Source organism: Belonocnema kinseyi, chromosome 5 (genome assembly GCF_010883055.1).
Source record: "Belonocnema kinseyi isolate 2016_QV_RU_SX_M_011 chromosome 5, B_treatae_v1, whole genome shotgun sequence".
Taxonomy (NCBI): Eukaryota; Metazoa; Arthropoda; class Insecta; order Hymenoptera; family Cynipidae; genus Belonocnema; species Belonocnema kinseyi.
This window is the reverse complement of record NC_046661.1, coordinates 75,207,061-75,230,778: the sequence shown is the minus strand read 5'-3', so window position 1 is coordinate 75,230,778 and position 23,718 is coordinate 75,207,061. Positions and strand designations below refer to the sequence as shown.

Here is a 23,718-nt window from a genome sequence, read left to right as displayed (position 1 = left end):
CTCCCTTTCCTCGAGTTTCATCCTCGAGACCATCAATTAAAACCTTTTGCTAGGAACGGACTCAGATAAGAAAGAAAAGCAAAGAACTCCAGAAGCGAAAGGAAAGGCATTTACATGTTCTTCGTGCATATTAAGACACGATATTCTAGATCCTTTGACACTCAAATTAGCCTTCGTCTCATTATGCATTCTGAGTCGAGCGTTGAAAACGTTTTAGTTTCAATTAAGGCACAGGCAGAGCCAGTGCTCTAGAATGTAATAAAGGAAATTATCTGTACACTTCACGTCCTACTCCAGCTTTCTATCCCTTTAAAAACGTGTACCCCTCTATCCTCCTACACTCACGGTTTTGATGTTTGTCGTGAATTCTCAGAATTTCGAGCTTTGCTCTCAGATTCCTCTTCTATTGTCTTTAACTTCTGGAAACTATTTTTTTCGAATCCTAACATGCTTTATTTATGATTTGATTTTCTAAAAACATTCAAATCATTAATTCCAGTTTCAAACTGCGGGTCTTCTCCAGGAACAGACCTCAACTGAACAACTTCAGGACATCGCCCTTGAGGATCGCTTCTCATCCCAACACACCGTTAACCCGGATCTTCAGGCTCTAGTAAACTCTCCCCTTCCCGATTCCCTTGCCGAATTCAGCACCTACGGTGCCCAATTCAACGAAAGTCCTCACACCTTACCAACTCAATCCCCCTTACCATCACCTCTCACGAGACACGATAGTCCCAGCTTCACCTACCCAACTCCACCTGCGAGCCAGGAAGGTCTTTTATCCGGAACTCTTCCTCTCCTGAGTCCCCAAGAAGATCCAGAACCCGTTCGTCCTGTCTCCTCTCCTCTCTCTGCTGCTTTCTACACCACCACGATGTCTTCCGCAGAAGCTGTAGAAGAAGCCCTAAGTGAAGTCCTTCCCGGAGAATCGGACGCTGACGCCGATCTGTATGGTTCAGGATCTCCAAACCCTCACTCTCCTCTCCCAAGTCCTCCACCATCATCCGTCTCTTCTCCAGGTCCGGGAAATTTTTCCTCGAGCTTCCCTGTTTCCCCGCATCACGCTCTCCAAAACCAGATGATGCCCAATTCCGAAGATCCTCTTTTATCTTCAAGCCCGAAGGACTTTACAGGTCGGAGGAAAGTGGAATTCCAATCCTATAAGCTTATCACTAGTCAAAACCTCATAGACTTTGGACTCGGAAATGGAAGTCTAGCCGGCATCGTTGTCGACAACAATGGAGAATTCAAACTGATCCAGACTTCTGGAATGCAAAAGGCAAACGTTTTTGTTCAAGCTGGATCCTTGAGTCCAGCTCTTGCTTTCAGAAAGGAGATCAGACTAGCTGCCCCGAAGATTGAACCGAGTGGGATGAATATGGGAAACTCTGGAATGAATGTTCAGAGTCATCAATTCCAGGGCCAGGTTCATCAGCAGGTGATCAACCCGGCAAAGTTTTTGATTCAGTCAAATCAGAAGAACTTGAGGCATAAACCTGGGAGTCTTCCGATTCCAGTGGAGCAGATTAAGGAGGAACTTGAAGAGGATATTTTTCTCAGTCCAAGTAGTGTTTCTACCGGAAGTCCGGCAAGACATTGCAGGAAGAGACCGAGGTTAGACGGACAGGGTGTGAGCAGCTCGCATTCTTATCCTTCGAGGTTGAGAAGAGCTTGTGATCGACACTGGGACAGTAGTTACACTCCGCCACCGATTTTGAATCCTTCTAGGCCTGGACCAGGATTGTATGCGAGGCTGCATCAGTATGAGAGGGACTCGGATTTTAGCTCGGATGACTCCCAGGGAAATGACGGACCTCCGCCAAGAATTAATATTGGCACGAGGTACCAAGCGACGATACCAGCGGTGGGATGCGAAGGAGATAAGGGAAGAGGCGTTCCAGAAGCTGATCATCTGCTTTGGGATCCTGGTATAAATTCTGTCGTCACTGATAATGAATGTAAGTTAATATGTTGACCTAAGCCATCAGATAAGGGTCCCTCTTTGTGAAATATAGTGCTGCATTTCGATACGAGAACTTCGAATATTTTGAGCGGTCTGGTTCGAAATCTTAGAAATCTTGAACAGTCTTTTAAAATTAATTTTTAAAAATAAATTTCTGTACATTTTTTAATATCCCTCCAGGTTTAAAATTATTTTCGAATTTTTCTGAAACCTCAATACATTTTTTAAAACTTACTCCAATTTTTCATACGTTTTTTTTAATTCAGGTAAATTAAAAAAATTTTAGTCTGTTTTATAAATTTAGAAACACTTTTTAAAAACCTGCATTACAGTCTTCCAGGCACTTTTTCGCCAATTTATAAAATCATTTGAAGTGATTAAACAAATTTTTAATTAATTTTTCATTCAAAAAACATTACAAATTTACCTGAAAATCTTTTTAAAACGAAATTGTCGCCAAAAAATTGCGAAATTCTCAAAATACTTATAAGTTCTTTGTTCGAATTCTTTAAAAATCTAAATTTGGTTTAAAACTCTTTAAATTCTTAAGTATTCTCTTAAAACTATTTAAAACATTTTCAAAAAATCACTTTATACGTTTTTCAATTTTTTGAATTTCTTTTTTATGTTTAACATTTTTTTTAATCTATTTGAAACTTATAAATATCTTTGAAACTTACTGAAATATATAATCTCAAATTTTGTATTCTTGGAAATTTAAAATATTTTGCTTTAAAAACTTCTAAATTTTCTTCATAAATTTCGCAAATTCATTTGAAATGTTTCTAAATATTTCTTAATTTTATCTTCAAATTAATTTTTCAAAATAAAAAATCTTCAAATTTTCCCAGGAATCTTAAGAAAATGTATTATGCTCTTGAAACCGTTCAAAATTCTTTCAACAAAAACTTTTTTTTAATATTTATAAATCCCAGAATTCTCTTTATATTCAGAACTTCTTTAAAGATAAATATAGTTATAATATTTTAGCGTGTATTTCAAAAATCTCAATTATAAATATGAAAATATATAAAAGCACAGTTTCCTAACGAGAAATAAATTTAAGTGGCATAAGTGTTCTCAGTAGGCTTATAATAATTTAAATATTGAAATGTAATGTACTAAAAACATTAATGTTCAATTTTTTGTGTTCAATTTAGTAATACAAATTTTTGTTGTAAAAATATCTGGTGAAAAAATGAGAATCTCATCACGATCGAATGTTTTCTTAAGAGTCCCGATCGACTAAGACGAGACAATATTAGAGTATTGTAATGGCAAACCAAAATCAAGTGAAGGGTTCCCGGTCTAAACCTGTTAAGTGACATTTCAGAAATTTTACACTGCGAAGGAAAATCGTTATTATTTTTGAAATTTGCAATATTTTGTTAAACTGTCAAATGTTTTTGATTCATTTACTAGAGAAAAATAATACGCGTTAGTCTTATAACATTCAAATCTAAATCAAATGTTATATGACAATTGAAAGCTATTCATATGTCATCTACAAAGGGTCCAGCGGTCTAAACATGTTATCTGCCTGAATAAATACGAGGTTCTCATTTAGGCCTTTAGAGGGCAGAAAATGCTAGTCCGCCAATTTTCAAATTTCAGGACAATCGAACACGAGGTTTTCATATCAAAAAGCCAAAAACCCCATTTTCAGCCAAAAGTAAAGACACGAGGTTTTCATATGATGCCAGCGATGATTTTCACTGGCCTATTTACGAGTAAACTGAGACGGTGTGAGAAAAAGCACGGATTTTCCATAAGACGCCATTAGCATTTAACAGGTTTAGACCGCGGACTTATGCACTAGATACCAAACGCGATTTTCAAAAATCCATTTAAAAAACTAAAAGAAATTTTGCCGTTTCGCTTGCGGGATATTAACAGCATATAAAAAATGTACCAGAATATGGAAAAAAAATCAATTTCGAAAAAAATATCAGTTAACAGATTTAGACCTGGGATGCTTTAAGTATTAGTAAATTATCGATCAATTCTCGTATCGTCTCGCTCGAATGCAGCACTAGTGAAAGTCTCAACAGTCTTTCAATATGATTTTCGATTTTGTTTCTTACAGTGGAAATGTATCTGCAATTTGCATGCTGTGCTTCTGTTCCTGGCGGCGGAAGAAATAAAGAATACGCCCTTCACCTTCTCCACATGTGCAGAGGAAATATTCGCGTAAATAAATTTTTTATTACTTTCAAGGTTGAAATTTGAAAGAAGATCGAGATTAATATTTCGGTTTTTGTCCCAGGAGGCGATGTTAAAATTGATGAGGCCAACACCGTCGTTACCAGCGGAACATCCTCTCCTTAGTTACGAGTGCCACGAATCTGATCGTTGGACGTCCCATGAAATGGACGCGTTTTACCAAGGCCTGCTGAAGCACAACAAAGACTTCTCCGGGATTTCGACGGAAGTGGGGAGCAAGTCCACAAAACAATGCGTGCAATTTTACTACCTCTGGAAAAGACTCTGTCCCGAAGAGTACAAAAGGCTGCGGACACGCAATGGAAAGCCAAAGATAAAGTCCGAGAGCAAAGATAAGGACTCCAAGGACACTAAGGAATTACGCGATGCCATCGCTTCCGTCACGGAAATGGACTTTAGCGAAGAAAAGTCTATTCTCCATCGAACTTTGGTAACTACAAAAAAAGTTGTTATTTCCTTGAAAAATTAAATGAGCACAGTTGGATGAAATCAAAAAACTATGTTCAGAATTACATGCAGCTGGCAATTCTTAATCGATTTTGGATTTTTTTGGAAAAATTCAGCATTAAATTTTGAAGAGATTTATGTGTCCATATTTTTGAATTTTTTTAGTGAAAAAAGTAGATTTTTTTTTTTGTATTTATCTTCGTAAGAATATTTTTTCTATGATTAGCACTGTCAGACTTTATGCACGGGGGTAGTTGAAAGAAAAAAATATGACATTAATAAGTTAATTGGTATAAACAAATTAACTTTAAAAAATAGTCCAAATTATGTAGTCTACACTTCATTTGGAAAGTAGATTTTTTCGTTAAAATTACTTGCTTTTATCGAAAATGTAATATTCGATCATAAAAATTTTTCATCCGATATTTTTTAATAATTTTATAAACAAATTATATGAATAAAATGCCTAGTGTAGGCATTTAAAAGCAGAAAGAAATCGCCTTTTCTCTTGATTTTCTTTAAATTTTGTCACCATTGCTGTTAAGTGGTAGAAAATCATCATCCGACATTTTTTATTAATTTTAGAAACGAATTATATAAACAAATGCTTAGTGTGGACATTCATAGACAGAAAGAAATGATGTATTTTTTTAATTTTTCTAAAATTGTATCGCCAGTGATGCTTAGTGATGGAAAATTATCATCCGATATTTTTTATTATTTTTATAAGCAAATTATTTATTTTAAATTACCACATGGGCATTTAAAGATCGAAAAATAATCTCTTTTCTCCTAATTATCATCAAATGATGTCCCCAATGATGTTTGTTCATGAGATTTTGTTATTTTATATATTTATTAATTTTGTAAACAAATTTTGTCTTTAATGCATGTAAATCAAAGGAACATTTCATTAATAAATGCAAAACAAAAGAAAATATACAAAAATGCAACTGTTTAGTTGAAAATTAAACTACTTTGTTCAAAATTCATACTTTTTGGTCGAGAATTCTACAGCTTTGTTGCAAATTTACTTTTTGTTTACAACTTATATTTTGATGCTGAAAAATGAACTGAAGTCTTTTCTGAATGAAAGTTAAATTTTTTTAAATGTAACGTTTTTTATTAAAAAATCATCTTTTTCTGTACAAATTTCATCTTTCAAATTCATCTTTTTTAATTGAAAATTCAATTTTTTCCGTATAAACTTATTTCTTGTTTAAAAAAATTCGCGTTATGATCTTGAAAACTCAACTGGAATGTTTTTTGGATGAAAATTCAACAATTTAAAAAAAATGTAATAAAAATGCATCTGTTTTAAGAGAAAAATCATCTTTTTTGATAAAACATACTTTGAGTCTAGTTGAGAAAAAACGAATGTTTTCTGTCTTTAAATACCTACACTAGGAATTTGTTTATAAAATTGTTTTACGAAATTAATAAAAAATATTAGATGATAATTTTCCATCATTAAACTTCACTGGCGACATCATTTGAGGAAACTAAGGAAAAAAGGATTTTTTCGACCTCTAAATAACAAAATTAAACATTTGATTATATAATTTGTTTATAGAATTAATAGAAAAAATTTGATGATAATTTCCCATCATTTAACATCACTGCCGACGTCTTTTAAGGAAAATTAGGAAAAAAATATTTCTTTCTGTCTTTAAATGTCCGCACTGGTCATTTGTTTATATAATTTGTTTATGAAATCTACAAAAAATATCGGATGATAATTTTCCATCACTAAACATGACTGGTAACGTAATTTGAGGAAATTTAGGAGAAGAAGCGATTTCCTTCGACCTTTAAATGTCCACACTGGGTATTTATTTATAAAATTGATAAAAAATATCGGCTGATAATTTCCTGCAACTAAACATCACTGAAGATATAATTTGAGGAAGATTAAGAGAAAAAAGATTTCTTTCTGCCTTCAAATGTCCACACTAGGCATTTTTTATATCATTTTTTTATAAAATCAATAAAAAATATCGGATTAAGAATTTTTATGATCAAATGTTATTTTTTCGATGATAGCAAATAATTTTAACCCAAAAATTTACTTTGCAAACCATGAAGATAAAAAAAAACGAAAAAAACGACTTTTTCTTCATTCTTTGCATTAATATAAAAGTTTAAACAAAAAAACATAAAAAATTAGGCCACAAATCGTTTTTTGATTTCATCCCACTGTGGCAGTTGTAACCCTGATAAATATATTTTCCGAACAATTTGATTTGCAACATTTTTTCTCAGAAGGCACAATAATGAAAAAGATTTGGTCCTTCGAGCCGGATTATTAATAATCACTAATTTTCAATTTTTTTTAAGTTACAGACAAATGAAAGAGAAAGTTCAGCCACTCTGACAACAAGTGACGGCGAGCTAAGGTTATTCGCCTACGATTGTCCCGATGTGAGTTTCCAAATTTTTCTCTGCTTTTATTCTTTTTTTTTGCCCGAAAAAAAATCTAAATTTTGCCTATAATAAGTGTTTTCTATTAAATGTGTAGTTTTAGAATAACAATAACGTCCGACGAAAAAGATAGAAAAAACTATTCTGTCGAGACTCAGTTTTGCTCCACTGTTTTTTGTAACTTATAAAATAACCAAACTCACTCTACACGATGCAAGAAATAAGGTGCATGAATATTCCCTATATTCTACTTTTCCTAAATTTTTATTCGACCGAAATTTATTTGACCGAATAACAAAATCCTAATTCAGGGATGCGACAATATCCCAATTACTTTTACCGGAAAAATTTTTCATTTTCTGAGTTTAATGCCAAATCAATAAATGCAAAAAAAAGTTCGTATTCGTGCATTTATTTTAAACACTTTTACTGGAAATAGTCATACCGAATTTTCAAACGAAAAGATTAATTTTTTACTAAAAATGAATCGTTAAATTTTCACTTAGAAAAATGAATTTTCAACATCAAAAAAACTAATGTAGATCTAAAGGAATTAATCTTTAAATAAAAATAGGACAGTTCAATTTTTAGTACAAAATTAATTTTTAACGAAATGAAATCATTTTTCAACGATAAAAGATTAATTTTCAAGAAAAATGGAATGTTTAGATTATTAGTTTTAAATATTAATTTCCAAATAGAAAAAAACAACACATTTCCAGCAAAATAGTTCAGTTGTCCACAAAAGAAATTAATTTTTCACTAAAATGATCAATATTAAAAAAATAATAATAATTTTTAACCCAATATGTAGTTTAATTTTCATAACAATAGATACAATTTTTAGGAAAAATAGTCTTTTTCAACAAACAGCATGAATTTTAAATTAAAAAATCTAAATTTGTATCCAAAAAAGAATAAAAACATGTTTTACAGTTAGACAAATAATTTTTTTTAAACTGATATGCTAACAATTAAATGAATTTTAAAATAAAGAAACAACAGTTAAGCTTCCAGCAAAAATTAATTGTCAACAAAAGAAATTAATTTTTCACTAAAATGATCAATATTGAAAAAATAATAATAATTTTTAACCCAATACGTAGTTTAATTTTCGTAACAAAAGGTACATTTTTAGCAAAAATAGTCTTTTTCAATAAACAACATGAATTTTTAATTAAAAAATCTAAATTTGTATCAAAAAAAGAATAAATATGTTTTACAAATAATTTTTCTTAAAAACTGATATGCTACCAATCAAATGAATTTAAAAATAAAAACACAACAGTTAAACTTCCAGGAAAAATTAATTGTCAACAAAAGGAATCAATTTTTCAATAAAATGATGTATTCCACTAAATATGTGAATTGTCAAGTAAAAAAAAACTTTCAAACAAAATAGAATAGTTAAATTTTCAGTTGGAAAAATACATTTTCAAAAAAGAAACTGACATATAGCTAAAGAAACTATTTTTTAAATAGAAATAGGGCAGTTAAATTTCTAGTAGAAAAAAATTGCAGCCAAATAAAACAGTTTGAAAATTAGTTCTTAACCCAAAAAAAACTAATAAGCAGCCTAAGAAATAATTTTTTGACAAAAAAAGGTATTTGAACTGAAATGATGAATCATCAACCAAAACCATGAATTTTAAACAAAATAAATTAATTTTCAAATAAAAAACATAAATTTCTAAGCAAAAATGGAATAATAACATTTTTAGTTAAAACAAAATAATAATTTTCAACTCAAAAATGAGTTTTCCACACGATAATTACATTTTCAACCAAAAAATATGTTTTTTAATCAAAAAGATACTAATTCAACCAATGATTTCAAACATACAATTTTTCAGTTTAAAATAGATTATGTAAATTTTCAGTAAAAAAAGTAATTTTCAACCAAATAAAATAAATTTTTAAAGAAATCGTTACATTTGTAACTAAACAGATGAATTTTGAATAAAGAAGATACATTTTCAACCGTACATGAAATAGTTCAATTTTCAGTTAAGAAAATTATCTTTCATAACAAGAATAATAAGTTTTAACAAAATAGTTCAATTTTAAACAACAACAAAAAAGAGTTTTCAACTAAAATGATAAATCATCTACCAAAAAGGTGAATTTTTAACAGAGTAATTCCTCTTTCAACTAAGTAGTTGAAGTCGAACAGAAAAATATTAATTTACAACCAACCAGTGATGATTGCTAACCAAATAAGATGCGATCTCCACAAAAAAAGATAAATTTGCGACCCTGAACGGGGAATTTTGAACTAAAAAGAATGAATTTTCATGAAAAGGGTACAATTCTCAACAAAGTAACGAAATTAATTTCAACTACTCCGAAATTTCCTGACTTTTCTTCACTTTCTGGAATTCTCTAACCTATATTAACCCTGTTTATTTTTCTGAATTACTATTTGACATAATTTAATTTTTTAAATTAAAATTTGGCTTCTTTTTCAATCTTCCAATTAGCAATTTGTCATAATTTGTATTCTTTTGAATAAATTATTCCAAATGGTTCACTATCCACAAATTGTATCGGACCACTAATCACGTGACCTAATAAAAATTAACTTTCCAGAATATAAATAGCAAATTTTTTAATACATTAGGAAAGCTTATTAAATTCTGATGTGAATGACCTTTAGTTGAAATAGTTTTGCTTTGTGAAATCTTCCTTGAGTCCTTGAAAAATCTTCACGGTTTCATGAAATAATAACTGTTTTTTGCATGCATTCTAAATTTAAAGTACATTGCAATATTTTAATAGGTCATCCGGTCAGTTGTCCAGTACTATCCGTTAGTAATCTAATTTAAACAAAAAAATAAAAATAGGTCAAATGATAATTTAGAAAAATAATATCAAACAGCACATAATTATATTAGATCAATGGAATTTATATTAAATTCTAAATCGACCAAATAAGTTTCGCAAGAAAAAATTCGGGCAAGTTGAATTTGAAGGATATTTATGTCCCTTATATGAATTACAATTTACAATTTTCGTGTTAACGTATTAAATGTGGCATGTCATTCATTCTGATTGGTCGTGTCTGTCGCTTATTACTTTTAACTCTACAACCGAGCATTTTCTTCCCTGCGTTGTAAAGTTGTTTTTAATCTTGAATTAACTCATTGATTGTCTATTGTCTCGTTGACATTGTTTGTTTGTGTTGTTGTTTATTTTGGCTTTGTGTTTTCTTTGTGTTGTCAGAGCTTTAGCGGAAGTGTAACAGTAAAGATGCAGACCGGGGGAACCCAAACCGCCAAAATCGGCAAAACTTGCCGCGCCACAGTCAACACCAACTCACAAACTCACACTAGTTCTGAGCAACATCTACCCGTGCCCACCCTACTTCACTACCCCTGCAAGATTTGCGGGAAGTAAGTCTCTAATCTCTAATCATTAAGTCAGCGACCTTTTTTCGTCTTTGACGGCGGTAAACTGCGATCAACGATAGAGAAATTAATTGAAAAATAATATTTTATATAAATTAAATTGCTGTTTAGAGATTTTCTTATCATTTTGTATGAAAAGCGCAAGCTACCTGTCTCTGTAGGTAGCTCAAATACTCCAAATTCACTTCCATACAGTTTCATCCGAGTAGAATTTCAAGGTAGAAGACTATTCCGCACCAGCTACCTGTGTTTGGCTGCGTGAGGAAAGCCACGTAGTGGGGAAACAGTAGACAGGTAGCTGTTGCGGAACTAACTACCTGCTTGCTCTTTCCCCTCTAACCAACTTCCCCTCACGCAGCGGTTGGATCGCCAGATGCTTCTCCCGAAACCTTACCAGCAGGGATTTCCTTTATACCTATCGAGGGACAAAGTATGAAACACACATTTATTTTATTTTTCAATTAACAATTTTGGAAGCATTATATTCGAAATCTACGTTTTTTGGCGAATTCAATTGTATGTTCTTTGACCTAATAAGTTGATAATTACAATTTTTTCTCTATAAAAATGGTGTTATTTTGTTATTAAGTTTTCCTGTATTCATCATTCCATAAGTAATTTCCAGTAGTACACATATTATAATTTTCCACTTATTAAGGCAAGTAACATATTGTTTGAATTCCAAAAACTGACATTTTGAATATAACATTTCTAAATTACTAATTTTAAAATTAAAAATTATGTTATGTTTAAAATTTTTATTCCTCATGTTGACCATTTCGCGCCAGCTAGCGTCGAACGTTTCCCCCACTACACAACTTCTCCTCACTGAGCCCAACTGCTACCGTCGATCCTGTTCTGCGGGAGTCCTTTGATCTAATGCCGACTAGAATGCGGAGTGTAACATTTTTCAAATTTAGCACTTTGTAATTTATAAATATAATATACGAAATCTTCGAATTAGAACGTGCAATATTTTACTTAGCTTGGGAAATGTTGAAAGCTAAAATTTGACCAGATTTAAAAACTTATTAACTAAAATCATAAATTTGGTTTATTTCTCAAACAATCGTATTTATCAAAATTATCCTCAAACAATTTGGAACTTCCAGCCCAAAAGTATGTATAGTCTCATTCTTAGTTTAATTTGGAAACTCATTTTAAAAAACCATAATTTTTTGTTACTTGAGCAATTTGTTTATGAAAGTAAATTAAAAATACTACTTTAACACATAAAAAGCAGAATATAAAGGATTTTCATGAACTAAAACAGAAAATAGTCGTTTGTCAAATCTAACTTCAGAAAGTCTGAACAGGGACAAAAACAGAAAATTGGATTTGCTTAAGTGTCGAAAAGGGTTTAAAAACTAAATTCGGCTTATTTGGAAAATAATTATTCTTTCTTTCAAAAATAATATGTTTAATATCACCATGAATATAACCAAGAAAGATTTTTCAGTCCATAAAGAAAAAAAATTTCACCTTAAATATTGAGTTTTCAATCCAAAACTACTACTTTCCTGCCAAACAGTTTAGTTTACAAGCCAAAGGTATGATTTTTTAACAAAAAAGTTTAATTTTCAACACAAAAATAGAAATTTTCAGAAAATTCTTATAACCTAAATAAGAACGATTTTTCAACAAAATAGTATATTTTTTAACCAACAAATTATTTTTTGCTAGAATGATAAGTCTTTATCCACAAAAATGTATTTTTAACAAACAAACAAAAAATATAACCAAACAGTGAACTTTTCAACCAAAAAGATTAATTTCCCACCCAAAATGATTAATTTTTAACAAAATGCATGGGTTTTCACAAAAATATGTAAAATTTCGGTTGAAAAAAATAATTTTCAGAAAAATAACATAATTTTCATTATGTGCTGAAAAAATTGCTAGTCAATTACTAATGTAGAAAAAGTTCGAGTCAGCAAAAAATATATTTAGAAGTTCTGAAAAGATTCCAAAATCATTTAAAACTTCATAATATTCAAAAGAAAACGTAGAGTTTTGATAATATTGAACACCAAATTAAAAAGCTATTAAATTTTTTTAATATTTTACAAAATTTTATAAATAGAATCTGCAAGATTTTAAGGCAATTTTTTTAATTTTGCAGGATTTTTAAACATTTATAGGAAAAATTCGAGTTCCAAGATAATAACAAATTTTGCATTTGGTTCCAGAAAATTTGTTTAAAGATTTTTTTCACAAATTTTAAGAGGATATTTATAAAGATTTCAGAACAAATTTTGATTCTTAAAGTCAGCATTTTGGCGGATTTTGAAAAAGAAGCATAATTATTTTCAGAGTTTGCTAAATTTAGTTTTTAAATGTTCGTCATAACTTAAGAAAACGAAATTTTTTGTTCTAGTCCCTCTTTAAAATGTCTAAAGTCAGGTTTGAAAAACGACACTTTTGAGTTTGACTCCATGAAAATCTGTTGTATTCTGCTTTTCATGTTCTAAAAAAGTATTTTTAAACAACTTTCATAAGCAAATTGCTTAAGCAATAAAAAATATCTATGATGTTTGAAATGAGTTTCCAAATTAAGCTAGGAATGTGACTATTCTTACCTTTCGGATGGAAGTGCAAAATTGTTTTAGGATAATTTCGAGGAATGCGATTGTTTGAGAAATAATTCATATTTACCATTTGAGGTAATAAGTTTTTTAATCTGGCAAAATTATAGTTTCTAGAATTTTCTCAGGTTGGTACAATATGGCAAAGAAATTAAAGCTACTGCCGTTGATTTGTGTGAAAGAGAGTGAAATTTTTTAAATAAGATTTCGCATAAACAGATTTCGAATATTTTATTTGTAAATTACTATAAGTGCTCAATTTAAATAATGTTATATTCCTCTTTTCAGAATCCCGCTAACCCTCAGTAGTATGGCTGCGTCAGAAAAGACGCGTAGTGGGGGGACAGTACGCAGGTAGCTGATGCGAAATTGACTGCTTGCTTGTTCTACCCCCACTATCCAACTTCCCCTCACGCAACGGTGGGACCGCCAAAATCTGCCGCCGACCTTTATCAGTAGGGATGTCTTTTATACTTCACAACGAATAAAATATGACACTCTCCAATTTTTTATTATGCAATTACCAATTTAGAAACATCATATTCTAAATCTACGTTTTTTGACGATTCCAATCGAATATAACATTTCTACATTACTAATTGTAAAATTGAAATTGTGTTATGTTTAGAATTTTATTCCTCATTTGGCACAAAGGAATTCATAGAAACCTTTTTCAACTTTGTACAGTGGATTGTCCAAAAATGCATTACAAAATTTTTTTCATATTGAAGTGCAACGAGCCCCCCTCTCCTATTTTATAATGTTAACAAAGAAAGAAAGACATTTTGCAATTATTAACTATTTTTAATTTGTTCAAACATTTTTTCTGAAGATCCTGAAAAGTTAGTCTTTTCGGTTTAGAGTAATATTTTTTGTGAAAAAACAGTTTCGAAATTATCGAACCAATAATTATTTACTTGTGCCCTTTCATAGAAAAGGTGGAGAAAATTGTTTAAAAAATTCGGATCTTTTACACGATATCCGTTATAATTGAGTATTTTCTTACTTCATAATTTATAATCTAATTATTTAAGATATTATTTTATTTCTTTAGACCATTTTTTTCTAAATTTCAGTAAGAATTTTTGGGAAATATCCCATTAATCCCAGAAAAAGTAGCCCATAACTTACTTGCAAAGAATTATTTAAATAATTGCATGTTTTATACAATTAGTTAATACGTTCTGAAATTTAAAAAAAGTAAATAATAAGGTACATCGTCTAAGAGAATCGAAAAAATTAGAATTTCCCCCGCCTTCGCTATGAAAAAGGCACAAGTCAATGAGTATTAAATGTTTAAATAATTTTGTAAACTGTCTCTAACAAAAAATATAACTCTTATCATTGATGAACTGTATTATTTATCCCGAAAATATTAACTTTCCACCATTTTGTGGAAGAGGCTAATTATTATACAAATAAAAATTGTTGGTACTAATAAAAAATATGTTTAACTGGGAAAAAATGTGTTTAAACAATTTCAAAATAGTTTTAAAATACTTGCAAAGTTATTTATTGCCTAATGATGATCATTTTTGGCCCAACATTTGTTAAAAAATTGTCTTTGGCATGGATTTTGAATAAAATTGCTACTTTTTATTTTTTGGGACTCCTTGATTAAAAGAAAAAACGGAATTTCTTTTTTCAGAAACCTCAAAAAATAGGGGAATTATAGCTCTCTAGTAATAAAAAACTTTTTTGGATTTAAAAGATCTAAACAAGGAATAATTTAAATTCTGAAAAAGTAAAGATTTGTTTGAAATAAATTAAAAAGACTAGAAATTTGTATAAAAAAAAGGTTGTTAGACATTTTTGAATACTTAAATCTTTCGAAATTAGATGAAGTAAAAATTAAGGAAACTCAAATGTGGTATAACAAAAATCGAAATAAGTAAATAGAATTTTTCTATTCAAAAATGTGAAGCATTTCCTATCAAAGAAATTCCAGTCTGGAAACAATTTTCATGAATTCGGTATTCTATTTTAGTGAAAAAATAGACATTTTAATCGACTTTAATTATTAATTTTTGTTAGACCTTGGTAAATTTTTTATGAAATTCAGAAACTTCCATATTATACAGAATTTAAGTATCATATCACTAAATACGCAGCCAAACTGAAAAGAAAATAGCATTTAATTTTAATTTTAATCTATATGAAATAATTTTCTATGAAAATATTAAATTAAAAACAATTGAATCATTTGCAATATACTACTGACTCTCTTCCGTCAATCTTTTCTCGATATTTACTACAAATTAATAATGCTTGTTACTATTTATTAAAACTCTTGTGTCTGTGCTTTTTTCGTTATTAGCTTTAATGTTAATTTGATGTTAATTTGATGTTGTTAACTTGTTACTCACCCAGTAAATATTTGTACTCGTAATAATCCTACTCAATATTGATCTGCTTACAAATTTTCACGCACCAAGTAATTATCTTATAAGACAAAATGGACTAAATTTAATAATCAAAAACAGTCCTTCGAGCATGCTTCATTCTGCCACATCAATATTTCCAGAAATCATCCATATCTATTAAGGCGGTCCAAAAAAAGGCTTTTCTTGAAAAGTGAAAAAGCTGTTCGATTTCTTCAAAACATAAATCAAATAATGATTTTGACCCCTGAATAAAACTCGTTCGGATGATTGTAAGTGTTAAATCAAAAGTTTTTTCGTTAAAAACTGCAAAATAAGTCCAAAAACGATCTTCATCTTTAAGTTAATTGTTTACTTATAGCGACAAATAAATAAAGAATTATTACAGGACCATCATTTAAGATATCTATTAGAGATATAAGAAAATATTTTTAAAAAATTTGTTTTTGAATTTTTAACATTTTTTGGAAAATATCGTTTTTTTTATAGTTAGAGATTTCCATTTGACATGATTTTTTTAGCATAATATTGCCAGTAGATCAATTTCCTTCATTCCTGATGTACTAAAACAATGATTAATGTTTTCCAAACAAATTTTGAATTTATAATAACAGTAATTAAAAAACAGTTTTATAGATGGATATGAAGCCTAAATTTTAAATTTCTTGGTAAAAATATAAAAAAGTAACGATTATTTAGGCCAATTTTCTTTGCGGTTAAAAAATTTGGATAATTTTTTTTAGTACAGCAGAAACTGATGAAAATTTGTAACTATTACAAAAAAAGCAATCTTTTTTATTTACATATAGACGTTAAAAAGTTAAATTAATTTTTTCTGAAATTTTTGTCCAATAGTCAGGGTGACCGGAAAACTTGATTTTCAAACTTTCTTGCATTTTCCATGATTTTTCCTTGACCAATTTTTCATTTAACGTCAGAACAGATCCTAACGGTCAGTTCTGACCAAAAGGTCAGTTCTAAAAAAATGGTCAGTTCTAATGGTCAGTAATTCATTTTAGCTATAATTTTTTTAATTGCGCAACAGTGCACTACAAACACGTTGCCATTAATATTTAAAGGCCAACATTTTAAGCTGGTAACATTTTTAAAAAAGAATTTTTATGAATGGAATGAAACAATTTAAACTTTAAATTAAAAATTTCAAATCTATTTAATTCAAACAGAAAACATTATGTTAATTTTTGAACAAAATCGTTAAATCTTTTTCTAGGTGATTGAATTTTACACCTTCAAATATGTATTTGAAAAACAAACAAACAAATGAATTTTCAATTACGAAGATTAATTTTGTTATCAAAAAGACTAATTTTTAACAAAATACATGGGTTTTTAAACACACCGTTGTATTTTCAACTAAAACTAGTACATTTTTAAGCAAAAACTGAAATTTTCAGTTAAAAAATCAATTTTCAATCAAAAAATTAATAAAAAGAAAATAGACAAATTGTCAAACCAGACATGAATGTTTAACTAAAATTATGAATTTTCAATCTGTAAAATAAATTTTGAACAAAGTAGTTAACTTTTGATTAAACAAGACAGGTTTTCACAAATAAAGATTTTTCAGTTAAGAAAAAAAGTTCATCTAAGATGTTGATCTTTCAAGCCAGAATATGATTTTTCTGTAAATATCGGTTAAATTTTCAACACGAAAAAAATTATTTTTCTATAAAATAACTGAATTATCCACAAAAAAGTTGTTTTGCAACCAAACCGTTACATTTTTAACTAAAAAAGAGGAAATTTCGACCAAAAAGATTATTATTCTACCAAAGAGACGAATTTTCGTGAAAAAAAGGAATTTTTGAAAAAAGAGGTTAATTTTCAACAAAAAGGATGAACTTTTCCCTAGAGAAAATAATTTTTTTTAAGTAATTAAAGTTTGAGTTATGTAGTTACATTTTTTGTATTAAAAAAAAAACATTTTTCATGCAGTAGTGGAATAGTTACATTTCCAGAAAAAATGAATTTTCAACCAAAAATTTGAGTTTCCAACAAAGTATTTAAACTTTCAACCAACAAGATGTATTTCTAACTAAAATGGTGAATCTTCAATTAGAATAAATTTTCAACCAAAAAGTATAAAATCTCAGCCCAATAGTTGCATCCTGAACTAAAACAGATTAATTTTTAACCAAAAAGTTGCATGTTTAACCAAGATGAAATTTCTACCAAAAGATATGAATTTCTGATCCAAAAAGAAGAATTTTTGCAAAAATGTCGGAATTTGTAACTAAAAATTATTTCAGTTAAATCTTTAACACCGAAATATGAATTTTTAATCGGGAAGTTAAGATTCTCCAAAATAGTTCAATTTTTAACCCAAAATGAAGAGTTATCAACAACAGTTGAATTTTCAACCTAAAAAGAAAATTGTTTAACAAAATTGATGAATTTGCAACTAGATAATGAAAATTTTTGCTAAAAATGTAATTGTCAGGAGAAAGTAACTGAAAAAATGAAATAAAGATAAATAATTTTTTTTAACTTCATATGCAAACATCCCTAAATTTTCCCTGACCAATTTTTTCTGACGTTCCCTAACCAATAAAATTTCCTGTGTTCAGCCTAATTTTCAGTGCTATTCTCACCTACAGCCATCTCTTATAACTTTGAGAGATATCCTAAATAATGGTTTCAATATTTATTCAATCATTTATTGATCCGAATGCCGAAATTAATTTAGATATAAAGATCATTTTTCAACTTTTAAGCAGTTTTTGACTTAAATATTTTTTAGGAAACATTCAGAATCATGCGATCGAGTTCTTTCAGGGCAGCACACCAGAAGTCAGTCATTAACTGACATGACTGACAGTGTCAGTCCCGAAGACTAGGTCAAATAGCCTTCAACAAATCTTCGTCAGACTCCTTGTACTGTTTCTAGGCTTGCCGGAAAACGAAGAAAAAATAACATAAAATCATTCTGTCAGTCAGCTACTTGTCGTGTCAGTCAAAATCTATCAAAAACAGGGACTCTGGTTCTAGAGGTCAAACTTCATTCTTTGACTTATATTTTGAAGAAATCGAAAAGAATTCACACTTTTGAAAATTAAATTTTTTCTGAAAAAAGATCTTCTCCTTCGCTCGGTTGGGAATCGAACCACAGAACTTCCGATTTCCGGTCGGGTGCTTTTCCTTAAGCTACTAGAGAGATGAAACACGCATTATTTTTCCAGGCGTTACATGTCAAATTTTGCAAGGAATGTGTATTATCATCAGAGAATAACAGAAATTCTTGAAGTCTTTTCAAACGATATGGGACTATGTATTAAAAATTTTGAAAATTAATTTTTTTCTGAAAAAAAAATCTTTTCCTTTGTTCCGCTGGGAGTCGAATTTTTCAAGGAATTTGTATTATCATCAGAAAGTAACTGAAATTCTTAACGTCTTTTCAGACTATATAGAGCTATGAATTAAAAATTTTGAAAATTAAATTTTTTCTGAAAAAAAAACTTCTCCATTGTACACTGGGAATATGTAACACCTTGCAAAATAATACGTGTATTTATGAAAAAGGATTCTTCTTTTGATCTCTCTAGTAGCTTACGGGAAATCACCCGATCAGCAATTGGAAGTTCTGTGGTTCGATTCCCAGCAGGGCGAAGGAAAAGATATTTTTTCAGAAAAATTTTAATTTTCAAGATTTTTAATTCATAACTTCATTTAGTCTGAAAAGGCGTTAAGAATTGATGTTACTTTCTGATGATAATACAGATTCCTTGAATAATTCATAAATTTCAAGAAGAGCTTTTTTTGGGCAACCATGATATTCATTAAAAATAACAAATATAATAAAACCTTAATCCAACTCCTTTCTTTTTTAACAGAGTTTTCAACAAGGTGAAAAGCAGAAGTGCACACATGAAGTCTCACCGGCCCATGCCCTCTCCCGATTCAACGGGTCAGGAATCTAAGAGGCCATCAGCTCAGCACCAGCAGAATACACAAAACTTGCAGAGCCTGCAGCAGAATCTGCCACAGAATCTGCATCAGATCCACGGCAGTTCCTTGCCACAAGATTTTAGTAGCTGCGAGAGCAGCGTTCCGAATTCAACTCACTTATGGCACAATCCCATGAGACTCAGGCCACCATAGGCGGAGACTTCAGCCACAATGGAACTTAAGTTACCTTCAAAACAGGCTCTAATCATAAGGTAGAGGCGTCCTCTGGACGAGATTTTGTAAATCGGGGTCGCCTTTCTACTCCTGGGTGGATAAACCTTCCTCAGACTTGTGCCAAGCTACAAAAGTCATCCACGAAAAAGACACGTACCTTGAAGAGAAAAATGAAGGAAATAAAGTAAATAAATATAAAGCAAAAATGAAATGATAAATGAGAATGTAAAAAGGTAGAAATGGGAGAGCGCAGAATTCGAGAAGACTCTGTTCAGCGCGAAAACAGGGTATTCGAGGGAAAAGCGTTCTGATCACGGGCAAAGATATAATTCAATGTCGAAATTGTCGAAGCTTCGAGATCATTTTGAGGCTGAAAGGCCTAAAAAGGAACGACAAGAAGAGGGGAATCAAGCTATGATTGTTCAAACGTATTTCGTATCAACCTAGCATGTGAGATGTGAAACGCTCTCAGACTGTGCCACAAGACATTATTACTCTGTTACCTGTTGCGTCTTTCTGGTACTTTGGACTTTAATTTATTCTTATTCTTCTGTACTTCTTCCTTTCGAAAGCTGGCGAGCCCTTTTCGAAAAAACGATACCAATCAAATTCGAGTCGAGTCTGGCCAAAAATTCTCATATTGGGGGCACCATTTTGGTTGAGAGCGGAGAACAGGTTTTTTTATTTAATTTTCGCGCCAAAGTCGACTGAAGAGTTTGGTGGTGAAATCGGGAAGCTTAAAATTACAATATTACCGTGAATGAGAATATTACGGAGAATATAACCGAGAAATAAATTCTCTGAGAATTTATGAGAAATTTAGAATTTATTTCAATAATTAGAAAATTGCATTTTTTTGTTATTTTTGAACGATTTTATAATGTTTGAAACACGTTTTAAGTATATAATAGGCATCAGGTCCAGTATTGGAAACGGAAAACACTTTTCCAAAAAAGTATTGCTATTAATCTTGCCAAATTAATCTGCATGAAGGTTATAGGTTATGTCGGTGCTGAACCTGCTGAACATGTAACAGTTTTTAGAAGTTACACACAAAATATTTTATCATGAAATATGTATTTAAATTCTTATCTTTCTAAAATATGCACAGAACGTGCAAAACTTTTGAAACATATGATTAAAAGAAAAATATTTAGCTAAAATTTATAAATACAATTTTTGAACGGAAATCTACGATTAAAATAACATTTAACTAAATAAATGCCAGAATAAAATATTTTATAAATATAAATCTGATTATTTAAAAAAGAGTAGTAGTTGGTATTTAATAGTTTTATTATTTAATGCGAGTATTTATTAAGTAATGTGAGGCAATTGAATTTTGAGGCTAGAGCTCCAGTCCAGCAGTCTTAATTAATTAATAAGCTACTATTTCGCATATTTTACATTCCTCAATAGGCCGATAAGCATAAGCTAGAAAATCATCAATATTCAACCATTGGCATAATGTGAACAATAAAAATATTGTTAAATATAAAATTCTCCTAAATTCTGTCACATTCTCGGTTATATAACGGGCACTGAAATTCTCGGGAATTTAAGAACTCCATATTAGCACACTACTGCCGTCTACAATTTTATTGCGTTTCGATGGGAATTTCGAAAGTACAATTCTTTTAGACTAGAAATTTGTTTCTAGTTTTTGCAATATTAATTGAAAGTTGTATTGTTTTATTTTTTAATTAATACGAAAATTCTTATTCAGTCTGGATTGTTTTATTTTTTTAATTATATTAAAGGTTTGCAATCATAAAATTGTTTTACGGCAAAACAATTTGGTTTTCTTAATTATGTGTTAATCTAACCATTCTTTTTATGAAATGTATTAAAACTCCTTTTTAATTTAAGCTTTCGAAATTCAAAGTTTTAACAATTCTATCTGAAAAAATCAATTATAAATTGAGGAATTCAATTAAATGAATATGTATTTATTGTTTGAAAAATATGAACTTATAGATTTAACTTTAAAAAAAGATAAATAAAAAAAAGATTATAATATAAATTTCCAATTCAAAGAAATTTTATTTGCTCAAAATTGTAAATGGAGGAACTTAATAAATGTATTTAAGGTTGAAAGAGATTGAACTTTTCTACAATTAAGAATGCCTAATATAAGATAAATTTGAGTGTAAAAATTTAGAAGTATTTTCATTTTAATCTTTTTTTTTTAATTGGAAAATTTGTAAACTTCTAGAATCTGGAGAAAAGAAAAGAAATCGTTGAAATTTGGAAAAATAGAAGTTAAAATTCTTTATTCGGAAAAAATGATTTTTCAAAAACTTAAAGTTTGAGGAAATAAAAGTAAAAGTGCATGCAATATTAAAAAACATTGAATTTTAATTTAATATTCAAGTCCCAAAAATTAAAATTTTTCAGTTTCGTTAAAATTGTTTGGGTGTAAACATAGATTTTAAGGCATTTGATCATTTTTTTAGGTATTATAAGCTTTAAAATATAATAAATTTTGATTTCGAAGTCTTCATGATTTACAGACGACTTTTAATAAGAAAGAATTGGAAATTGGGCAGCATTTCATTTTGAATAATTAAACTATCTTAGCATTAAAATTAGAAAGAACAGAAAATCATTGGATAAAATGGAAATTTCAAAGAATTCGATTTTTAATTTAAAATAAGCGAAAGCTTAAAAAGTATTTATGTAATTTTAAACAAATAATAGTTTAGAAGAATCCGAAAATTGTAAAGCTTTCGAATTTTAAATAGTTTTTAAATTCACAAAATTTTAAAAATACGAACTTTTAAATTTAAATTTAAATTGTAAATTGAGGAACTTAATTGAATCAGAATTTGATTTAAAAATGTATTTTGAGTTGAAAAAATTGAACTTGCAATTAAAAATACCTAGGGCAATAGAAATTTGGATATCAAAATTTAAAAGTATTTAAATTTAAATCTGTTTTTCATTTCGGAGATTTACAAATTTCTAAAATGTTCAGAATAAAAAATAGGATTCGTCCAAATTTGGAATAATGGATGTTAACAATTATTAATTCGGACAAACATAATTTTCGAAAAATTAAAATTTCGAAAAACTGATAATCGAAATTTTTAGTTTCTTTCAAACGAATTTCCAGAATTGGAAATCACAACAAAGACTTTTAAAGCATTAAAATATATTTTCTTTTCAAATCTTCGTGATTCAGCAGAACCTAATTTGGATTTGGAAGAATTTCATTCTGAATAATTAAACTTTTCAAACATTCAAATCAGAAAGAACAGAAATTTGCGAACATTTGTTTAATAAAATTGAAATTTCAAACAATTCCAATTTTTATTTAAAATAATGATTAATTGTCAATTTAAAAAAAGTCCGGAAATTCTAAAGGTTTGGAATTTTTTAACTTTGAAATCAAGAACCCAAATATAAAAGAGTAAAAATTTGTCAAAAAAGTCAAAATTCATGTTGAATTCCCCCCGAAAATGATGTCCATCCAAAAATCCACCTAAAACTTGTCATCAACCCTACTCAAAATCCCTCAATGAGATTTTTTGCCAGCAGTAGCAAATCGTCGAGAATGAACTCGTCGAAAGCTCTAGAAAAAAAAAGCTGAGGAGAGTCAGAGCATTGGCTGTGAATTACAAAAATTGGCCTCAACCAACTTCTCCCTGATTGGTTTTCGTTTACTCGAATCGAGTTGCTCCCAGTTTTCGTGCTTGTTGCACGTTTATCTGAAATATACGTTACTTAGTTAAATATTTCTAGGATAGTTAGAAGAGCGGCGAAGAAATTTGTTGTGGTCGTCCCAAGTTTTATTACCTCTATTACATCTGTCGATATTTCATGAAATCGAAATATGTATATGTGCATAGATAAATGGATGTATTTTAAAATTATGTATATCTTAGGCGGTGAGTTTTCTAAGAAACACGCAAACTACGTTGTTCAAGTTTCACGGACGAATCGACTTTGTCGAAGCGAGTTAGATAATTCTGAATATTACTCGGTTAAAAAAACTTATTATTCAAATCATTACGTGTACATAATACGTGTACATGTCTGTACATATATACGTGAATGTCTAATCGTACAACTAAAGTGGATTTTAATGCTAATTAGATAGAACATAGGTTGTTGTAGGAGGGATCTATATATACATATATAATTAT

The 23,718-nt window shown here is 29.6% G+C and overlaps 1 protein-coding gene across 1 annotated transcript in view; it reads left to right on the top strand.

The window, feature by feature from the left end:
• The window catches only part of LOC117172305 (transcriptional-regulating factor 1), a 640,201-nt gene extending 619,438 nt beyond the window's left edge, over window positions 1–20,763 (top strand). The window contains exons 14-19 of the mRNA XM_033360077.1: window positions 500–1,961; window positions 4,053–4,156; window positions 4,233–4,619; window positions 6,974–7,057; window positions 10,280–10,449; window positions 19,282–20,763. Of these exons, the coding sequence (XP_033215968.1) occupies window positions 500–1,961; window positions 4,053–4,156; window positions 4,233–4,619; window positions 6,974–7,057; window positions 10,280–10,449; window positions 19,282–19,549 (2,475 nt within the window). The 3' untranslated portion in view covers window positions 19,550–20,763. The remainder of the gene's footprint in view (window positions 1–499; window positions 1,962–4,052; window positions 4,157–4,232; window positions 4,620–6,973; window positions 7,058–10,279; window positions 10,450–19,281) is intronic.
• The last annotated feature ends 2,955 nt before the right edge of the window (window positions 20,764–23,718 follow it).